The following is a 9,734-nucleotide window of genomic DNA, read 5'->3' as shown; positions in this document are numbered from 1 at the left end:
AGCGGCGCGCTCTCTCCACTCGCCTACCGGACCCGGCCGGTCTGGACCGGGCGACCCACCCACGCACGCGGGCGGGCCGAGACCCGAAATTAACCCGCCTTGCCATCGCCCAAGTACGTCGAACCTTCACAGATCCCCTCCCCCTCACCGTTCCCCAACCCCCACCACCACCTCGACGCGTTCCTCTCCCTGCGATTCGCAGGCGAGGCCGCCGGCGAGCTCCCCCCTCCCCCTCCCCTCCGTCCCGCCGGAGAAGAGCCCGGCGAGTCCCCCCCCCCTCCGCTAGCTCGGCCGGGGCCTCTCCCCACCACCCAGCGCCTCCGTTCTCCCACGACCGCGGTGCGTCAGTTGGGGGCGCGGGGTCTACTACCTACGACCGCGGGTTCTGACTGCTCCCCGACCCCGGCGAGGGCTCGCCCGAGTACCGGGCGCCGCCGGGTGGAGATCCGTGCCGTTGGCGGTGAGACAACCGTTCTGCTGTGTAGCTTTCCCCCTTCTCGGCCGGATTCTAGGGTTTGGGCGTGTGCGATTTGGGGAATTGTCGGGTGACCATTTCGTGCTGATTTGGGGGGGCGTGCGCCTGTCTCTAGGGCTTTGTGTTGATCTTTAGTCATTTCTGGCAATTCGCTGCCCATGTGTACAATTTATTGATGGGATGTTGTACTACAGTACTCCTATTTGTTAAGCGGGGTGATTGGGATGGTTGTTGGTTCCTCTCTTGTTGCTGCTTATACTAATATTTTTGTGAATTGTGGCATGTTTTGCGCTTCTTATTCCACTTGAGAACTCACTGATTAGATGCATCTGTAGAATGTAGCTGATAAGAATTCCTGCCTGTAAATTAAAGGAATATTAGGAATCGTTTGCAAATGGCATATGCAGACAAGCTCAGAGTCAATACTTTGTTGTCTCTAAGCTGCTTATTTTATCTATAGCAATTAAGTGATTGACGATATCTAATGCCCTTTTTGTTATAAACATGGAAATATTCCTACAGATAAAGGCTGTGGCTCCCTGCCTTGCTGCCCATATTTTTTATTTTGCCAATATACCCTTTTTGTGTTTTCAATTATTTTCTTCAATTTGATTCATGCTGTAATTTTGATTGTGTTCATGTGTTACCCATGATACCTTTTAATGACCAAGCTACTGTGCATATTTCAGGATGTTATATAGCAATCGAACCAGATAACACTCAGTCCAGCACTCAAGCAGCCATATAGTGTCTTAGTGCAAGAAGCACGATGCTTGAGGATTTCTTTACTCTTACGGAGATGAGGGATGGCATTTCAACTGTAGCACGAATAGGAGAACTGGTCTCTGAGATCAAGAAGCTGAAAAGTGCTGTTGAACTTAACACAGCTGACTTGACAAGGCAGTGCACAACTGCTGCAAACACTCTAGCATCCACCAAAAATGAAGAGTGTCTTCAGCATTTTGTTCATCTAAACGGTGTTGGTTTTCTCCATCAATGGCTCCAGGATGCTCAAAACTGTGGTGAGGATATCAGCAATGCAGCAGAAGACCTAATAGTTGCAGTATTGACTGCACTGGAGTGTCTTCCAGTTGAAAATGCACAAATAACTTCTTGTGGTGTTTTGCATACTGTTGAACATCTACTTGCTCATAGAAATGCTGATATCAGTAAAAGGGCAGGAGTACTTTGTCATAAATGGAGCAGCGTACAAAAGTGCAGTTCTGATGTCCATGACATGGTAGTAAAAGCGCATGACCCAGATCAGCTTAAACTCCAAAAACCTAGATTGGAGTCAGAAAAAGATACATATGATGGGACAAATGAAGCAGCAATTGCAGGAGATAAATTGAAGTCTGAGGTGATGGTCTGCTCAACTGTTCCGCTGCCTAATCACTCTCAGACCGATGATAGCAGTGATATAGTGAAGCAGACACCGGTGCTTACACCTCCAAACTCTGATGGAAATGCCAGTTTAGGTGATGGGAACCCCTCAGTACCATCCCTTGCATCTCATCGTGGTTTAGAAAATGTACCTGTGACCGAGGAGTCTTCTGCAACCAATGATGCAAAAAGTCGTGCCACGCAACTCTCACCACAGGATGTAACTACAGAGGCCAAGTCTTCTGGGACTACTAATCCAGAAAATCCATTAGTTAGTAAACAAATGGATGTGCAGGACCAAAATGTTTCTACTAACCTGGATATCAAGAAAGTTGAATCATTTTCACAAGATAAGAAGAATATAGTGGAAGGCTTGGACCTAAGCCCTGCCTTGCAAGATTCATCAGATGACGAAAGTACAGGCAAAGATGAGGGGCCTACATCATCATCTGATACAGATGTAAAGGGTGCTGTCAATGAATTGAGGTTGAAGCGATGCATGAAGAGCTTTGGGGATTCCTCGAAGGTGGTAGACAAGAAATTGACAGCAGACAAGGGAGATACATCAAAACCATTAGCTGAGTATGATGATACTGATGCACTGGAAGTAGCTCGTTTGGTTGCTATTGAGGTAGAGCGGGAAGTCATTGACTACAGGGGTCCTTTTTGTGGTTCTCCTGATATTAATTCCAGACGGTCTGACAGTCCTGACTTGGAAGCACGCCGGCAGCCTGAACCCCCCATGGATGAGCTGAATAATGATAATAAATCCTCCACTACAGGGGAGGATTCAGGAAGTTCCTCATCTATGAAGGAGGATGGCTCAGGTATCACAGATGACAGTGGCACTTTCAGTAGAAAACATACCCGGAGCATGAAGCTCGGAGGCTTTGATCTTAATGAAAATCAGTGCACCGAGGAAGCTGATTGCCATACAAAGTCCACCCTCAGTAATTCAATTAATTTATCAACTCCTATAGCTGTCGCTGCTTCAAGAACCTCTTCTGTGTTCCCAGCTCGATTGCACTTTGAAGGTGAACTGGGATGGAAAGGTTCTGCAGCCACTAGTGCTTTTCGGCCGGCTTCTCCTCGGCGTACTCCTGATGGAGAGAAATCAGTTTCTGCTTCTTCACAGAAAACAAGCAATGCACTGTTTGACTTGAATGTTTCTGAGAGTGATAATGCTACTGTTGGTGAACCCCTTTCAGCAGCCATCCTTCCACTTTCTTCTAACCTAGTTCCAAAGGATGCCTCTGCAACTGATGACATGAATAGGAGCCTTGAACTTGACCTTAATTGTCCATGTGATGATGAGGAAGCTGCAATAACTACAAGTAATGTACCATCATTCTGGAATCAGCAACAATGTAATGGTGATTGGAGTCACCCTTCTTCCTCTTCATCTTCAAGGCAACCTGCAGTTAGGAACTTCGACTTGAACGACAACACCCCAATTGTGGATAGCTTTTCCCGAGCTGTAGGTGAGCCCTCTGTCAAGACTTCTGGGAGGGGTGTATCAGACCATTCTGCAGTGACAATTCTGGGGAAGAGAATAGTTCTAGGACAGAAGGAACATATCCATCAAAGCGAGCATAACTTTCTTGGGCCAAGTTTGGAGTTAAGAGATCCTGCAAGAACCATACAGTCTTATGCACATACACCCCCTGATTATGGTGTAGTTAGCTATCCATCTCAATCTGCTTTGTCTTTCCCACCATTCTACGCACCAGGGACTGTTCCTTACATTGTTGATGCAAAAGGCACGCCAGTTATACCTCCAATGCCAGGTTTGGGTGTACCAACGCCACCAAGCTTAGGTGTGGGCACATCTCATCCATCTTTCAGCAGCAGAGCAATCCCACCCTCATCGAGTGAATTGAGCTATTTTCACCCTACCATGGATCTTAACTACGGAAGATCATATGAAGGTGGACGCAGGGAAGGTGCAAGCTATTGGCCTGTGTCTTTCCAAGGGCAGACCATGTTTGTGGATGAGCGCATGGGTAACATGTCACAGGGTGGCAGTTCTGGAGTGCCTGTATTGAAGCGAAAAGAACCAGACTCTGCTTGGGATCTGTACTCACGTCGCTAGGTATGATGTTTGTCGCAAATGTAATCGATTTTGTTGTTTATTTATTTGGTTTGTTCAATGTACCGTTTACTGCGGCACCTTGGGCATTCTGGAGTATTTTTGGCACCTAAAATTAGGTCCAGTTCTATTAGGTTGGAAGACATACCACAGAGAACTGAATAAGGTCAGCTACGAGTAGATTTCAGAGATGTTGACTTGCCATGGACATTGTTGGCAGCTGAATCCCCTTGTGCAGATTTGGTTCTTTGTGAACTTAGCTTCTTTTAGTAATCTTAATATAGCCAAACCACTGTATGCAAAGCTGAATTTATGTATATCATTGTAGAACTTATAATTAATAGATGAATGCTTCCAGTTTGTCCTATTTTTATTTGTCTTACATGTGTTCATTTAAGGGTACCCCCGAAAGTAGTATACTTAAGTTGTATGTGCAACATGAACAGAAATCATTTTACTTGCGAGAACGCAGAATTAATTCTCGATTTGATGTTCCCAAATAAACCGATTCCTGAGGTTAACTCATGTGCAGGGTAAACAAAAGATTTAGATTTTTTAAGAAATAGTTCCCGAGTACCAATCGGTTCGTAGGAACGAGGTATGAAAAGCTAAAGAAAAGTTTTATTTTCTAGAATTGAGATTTTACATTCACTTCGACTTGAAAAATTCTATACTGTCTATATTGTTATGTGCATGTATTTGTTTTCCTTTTCCTTTTTTTTTTATCTTGTGAGTCTGATTCCTTGATTCCTTCAAACCGATGAGCTCCTAGATTAATATTTCTTTTATATTTTAAGAGATGATGCCATTGACTCTTTAAGATATATTTGATTATTTGTCTTATTAAAAACTTGCATAATATTTTATTATGATTGGATTTGTTACTTTTATGTTTAAGTATAACCTATATTTCCACATATTTATATAATTTTTTTAAAAAATAAATGATCCTAAAACATCAACGGTATTATGTATTAAATAGTAGAGAGTGTAACTTAACGGTTTATATTACATCATTCATATAATTTAAAAGCTTGCACTACATGGTTAGACGATTGCCTCCTAACAAGACTAACCGGACTTCTAGAAACAGAATTAGTTAATTAGGCTTTTTTTCTCTCATCCCACACACTACATTAGTGAAGATCAAAGAGATGCTATTTGCTACTAATTAATCTCCCATAAAACTCGCTAGTTAAGCCTGAACCAAGACACTACCAAGAAACGCCCAAGATAACAAATTGATCCTCAGACGCTGGCGGTCGGAGGCGCCGGCCGCCGGGGCTCGCCGCCTACGGCCTGGTGGCTACCGCCGACGATGCTGTTGGACCCGGCTGCAGGGGACACACCGTCTCCTCCTCGCCGGTCTCCTCGGCGATGGGGTCGAGGCACCGGGAGGCCGCCCGGCGAAGCAGCTGCCGCTGCCTGCGCACCACATCGGGCGTCTCCGGCGGTGGCGCCACCTCCTCCGCGAAGGCGAAGCAGCGGACGGCGCCGTTGCAGGCTCTCGCGGCGGCCATGGATGAGCTATCTATCTATCTGCAGGTTCTTGAATCCCTTTATACTTTCCAGCTGGATTAATTGCTGGATGAAGTTAAGCTCTCGAGTGTGCTTATATAGACGAAGACGAAGAGTTTGGATGCTCGCGTCATTTTTGGCTTCCTCATTCCATTCCGTGAGGTTTTCTTGTAGGTAGCAGAAAGCTGGTTGCTATCGGCCTAACTTGCGATTTTCAGGGTAACTTCGTGTTAATTGTTTGGTGTAAATGTATGCTGGGTGGTAGCGGTCATTCTCAAAAGCTCCAAGATACTGTCAATAGCAGTGCAATATCTAACTGAAAATATCATCGAGCAATACAAAGATATCTTTTGCCATTTCTTGCTGGTGGTAGTGAATATGCATTTAGAGCAAAGTAGGGAGCGTATCCCACGAGAAAATTGAGTATACCGACTTCTTGGTCTTTTTTTTTTTTTTTGAGAAAACCACTAGTAGGATTTTTTTTTAATTGACCTGGGCCTGTACCGATAACCTGACTTTGCCAAAAATGTCATTGAATGTACTCTGAGCCTACATGGTGTGGTTTCAAGTGGTAGCATATAGCTATGTACCGATAAACTAACTTTCTGCTAAAAATGTCACTCGATGTACTTTGAGCTGAAATTGTGTGGTTTAAATGTTAATGATGAGAGGTGCATAGGTTTGGGATAACTAAAGAAACATTTTGGATGGTTGGTGCTAGTTAGTTTTTCGTGCAAGTTATGTTGTCTCTCAAGTTAGATAACTGTCTTTTTTCTTTTAGTGTTTAAATCTTTTAAGATATATGTGTGACTGGAGGGACCGGATGGGGTGGTCCTATTTCTCTCTGGTGTTTGTGTTTTGTATAGATGGGATGAAATAATGTCTATAAAGTAATATTCGAGAAAGACCTGGGTTAGATGACTCGTGGACCATACCCTCCCGTTTTCTCAATGAAAAAAAAACCTTTGGCACACATAATCACATTACACGACTACAGTCATCTTGAAATGAAAGTTCATCTAGTGCATGCAACTGCACAATCAACGACGGATTTAAAATGAGGGCGGAGAGGGCTTGAGCCTGCTATCTCTGTTAAAGCTACAATAGCCCCCACGAAAACACTTATTCAGACCCCACTAGTCTCGTTGGATAGATCTGTCACTGCACACAATCCCAAATCAAGCACAAGTAACAAATAAGTGAGTTGTGGCATACAGTTATCAAAACCGAGATCTTGCTTCAATAATAAGCTCAAGAACTACCTAAACAATAACACATATAAAAAAGGGCTGTTGTATAACTGACCCTACTTTAGTAACTGCGTATTTGACCCATATTTTTTACTTTGCAGATTTAATCTCGGTTTTTAAAATTAAAGCTGTCGGCTGACCCTAGTCCGTTAAGTGAGCATAACGGTGTTAAATGAGACATGAATGGACATTTTTACCCTTGCATATTTGACCCTACTTGTAATACTTTTTGCACATTTGGCCAAATTTTGTACATCTTACCTTTGTAACAAATAATTTAATTATAATATTTGATTTATTTATGTTTAATATTTGAGACAAATTTGTTTGATATTTAGTGAAGTTTGATATTTCATCATCAATGAATATCCACAAAACAATTACACCTCGCAAGGTAGAGCCTCATATTTAAATTTATGGTTATACTTATAAGCCAAAATTTGAGTCTTATAACTTAAATATATTTGGAGTTGATTTTGAGGGTTTTTTCATCATAGTTTATTCTCACCCTTTGTTTTATATCGCTATGAACACATGTATAAAAGTTTTATGCACAAATTTTTGTAGTCATCAATAATCCATTTTGCTCATGCTTACTGTTTAGCTATTTATGCTATTTATATAGGTAAGATCATCATCTCGTTTTCCTTAATAGATCAGTTTTTGTATTATTTATAACAAACATCCGGCCAGCAAAGGATTAAATAAAGCATGCTACATAACAGCATCAGTTCCAATCATATACAGCATATGAACGAACTAAGTATGACAACTAAAAACCCATCTTCACTGCCCCGCGCCGCAGCCCCTCCCCGTGCGCGCTGCCAGCCCGCGGTCGCCGCCGCCTCCACGTGCCGCACTGCCGCTGCCGCCTCCCCGCCGCGAGCCGTCGCCGCGCCGCAGACGCCCCACGGACAATTTACTTAAACTTCAATCTTAATGCTAAGCCCATATTCCTTTTTGAACATCAAAACCACTTGTTGATATACTTTAATTTGGCTCACTCTAATATCTCACTACGGATAAGTCATCTCCATAACTTTATAATTTCTTCGCAATTTAGAATTAAGTAGAACATATGTGTCATCGTCTCATAATATATGATTCATCTTCATCAATTTATATTTTCTTCAATTTAAGAGTTAAAGAGAGTATTTTTGTTGGAGAAAAACAGATCGCAATAGAATATTTGAGTTGAGTTAATCACTCGCTTTAGACAACATATTTAATGTTGTTGGCTGTTTACAACCTTCACTAGTTTATATGGTACACCTGAGCACCATATTTCTGCTAGTATTCTAATGCACTCATGTATATATATATTATCATTTCTACCTACTAGTCATGGTAAATGAAACTGAAACGGAACTCGTATGGCATGATCTTCTTCACGTTTTTGTTTTGCCTCTCCATTCAATTTTTTGTCATTATTTTTTTGATGATCAAGATGAGCACGGACAATACTAAAAGATCGACTTCTGAGCCGCATATTGCACTGACTAGGACATACTAAAGTCCATTAATTAATTTTTGTTGTGCAAATTGAAATTAAGTGGAGACGGACCTTTACATTTGTGCAGTACTTAAATATAAACCTTCTGCATTTTTTTTTTTGCAGAACTGTAACGTTAGAAGAACTTACGACTTAGTCAGCTTCGTCATTTGTTTACAATGAGTTCCCCTAGGTGTGTTTTCTTGCTTATGTAGATTAGAGTTTGTTTCATTTCATCTTAGTATTTTTGTCATTGGAAACACTGGAATGGAATTCTCCATTTCAATTAAGCAAGAACTATTCAATTAAGCAAGAAAAAAAAGTAAAATTATCGCCCACAAACCGGAAGATCGCTCGACTTGGCTATAAGCCAGTTCAACTAGGATTAGGATCCCTGTGCAGTCGACTTCCCTCTGCAGCCGTCACTGACATGTGGGTTCGGGAGACGCTGAGCCCACACGTCAGCGACGATATTTTCTACGGTCGACTGCATGCAGAGGATCCAGTACCGTTCAACTGTTCAAGTGGAACTGCGTGACTGGCATTGTCCATTGGCATCATATGCTCATAGGCATCATGGCTCCATACTTCGATCCACTGTTATTTGGTTGGGTTGTAGTATAGTAAACTTTTGTAACTGTGTTAGAGAGGCCCACAAGGCGGCCACGTGGAAGGATGAAAACACATTAACTAAAAAAATGTGTTTTGTCTCATTAGCCAATGCACAGAGACTGCTTGTCAAAGCATGAATGTGGTCACCCCATTGCAAACTAACAACTATACTAATTTTTTTACTTGTGAACCTGAAGCATGAAAAGAACCTGCAGTTGAGCCAGTTTTAGCATTCCAAAGATAATTCACTATAGCGAACAAACTGAATGTTTAAGTTATTTTTAGTTCATTTTTTAAATATTTATTATATATATAATCAAATCAATAATCTTAATCAAATTATTTATTTTGGTTGCACCTGTAAATTCCAAAGGTCAACAAAATACTTTCTTTATTCCAAAGAAATAAGTATTTAAAGTATGCCCTTTAATGAATAGGATGATCATGCTATACTAAAATTTCATTCAGCTATATCAAATTAATGAACAAATTAGTTACAGTAAGTCAAATCAAGAGAAGCAATATAAATTCGGTGTTGAATTAAAAATCCCATGTTAAAACATACCGGGGAGTAGAATATAAAAAATATATGTATATGTGTGATTATGGGCTGATGTTGGCATATGAATATGAGCCCACCCAATGCGTGTAGTGTAGGTTGTACGGATTTGAGAATAACTGTTATATGGCTAATAGGTTTTATTGCATGAGAACTATAAAAGGTTCGTCACGTTCAAATTTGATGTGTGGTTTTTTTTCTCCTACTCTATAATACACGTTTAATTAATCTTATTTCATTTATTCTCAACTAGCACTTCTTGTATTTACACATATGTTGAAAAAAATGGTATAATTGAATCTAAAACTAGTCAAGTTAGTGATACTAGATATAATACCAACCTAATTTTGACCTTT

General features: G+C 41.4%; 1 protein-coding gene across 2 annotated transcripts; it reads left to right on the top strand.

The window, feature by feature from the left end:
• Positions 1 to 212: 212 nt before the first annotated feature.
• LOC102705167 (papilin) lies at positions 213 to 5,180 on the top strand. Of its 2 annotated transcripts, XM_040524974.1 has the most exons (3): positions 213 to 460; positions 1,165 to 3,950; positions 5,143 to 5,180. In XM_040524974.1, the coding sequence occupies exon 2, from the start codon at positions 1,245 to 1,247 to the stop codon at positions 3,948 to 3,950; it is 2,706 nt and encodes a 901-aa protein (XP_040380908.1). In that variant the 5' UTR covers positions 213 to 460; positions 1,165 to 1,244; the 3' UTR covers positions 5,143 to 5,180. The 2 variants fall into 2 exon arrangements, with proteins under 2 accessions (XP_040380908.1, XP_040380907.1); XM_040524973.1 differs by lacking the exon at positions 5,143 to 5,180 and having other exon boundaries at positions 215 to 460; positions 1,165 to 4,314.
• Positions 5,181 to 9,734: the final 4,554 nt, after the last annotated feature.

The sequence above is a fragment of the Oryza brachyantha genome, chromosome 6, assembly GCF_000231095.2.
Source record: "Oryza brachyantha chromosome 6, ObraRS2, whole genome shotgun sequence".
NCBI classification, from domain to species: Eukaryota; Viridiplantae; Streptophyta; class Magnoliopsida; order Poales; family Poaceae; genus Oryza; species Oryza brachyantha.
The sequence above is the reverse complement of the archived record's forward strand: the minus strand, read 5'-3'. Positions and strand labels throughout refer to the sequence as shown.

Coding starts and splice junctions, on each gene's coding strand:
- LOC102705167 (XM_040524974.1), top strand. CDS start 1,245: ATGCTTGAGGATTTCTTTACTCTTACGGAGATGAGGGATGGCATTTCA.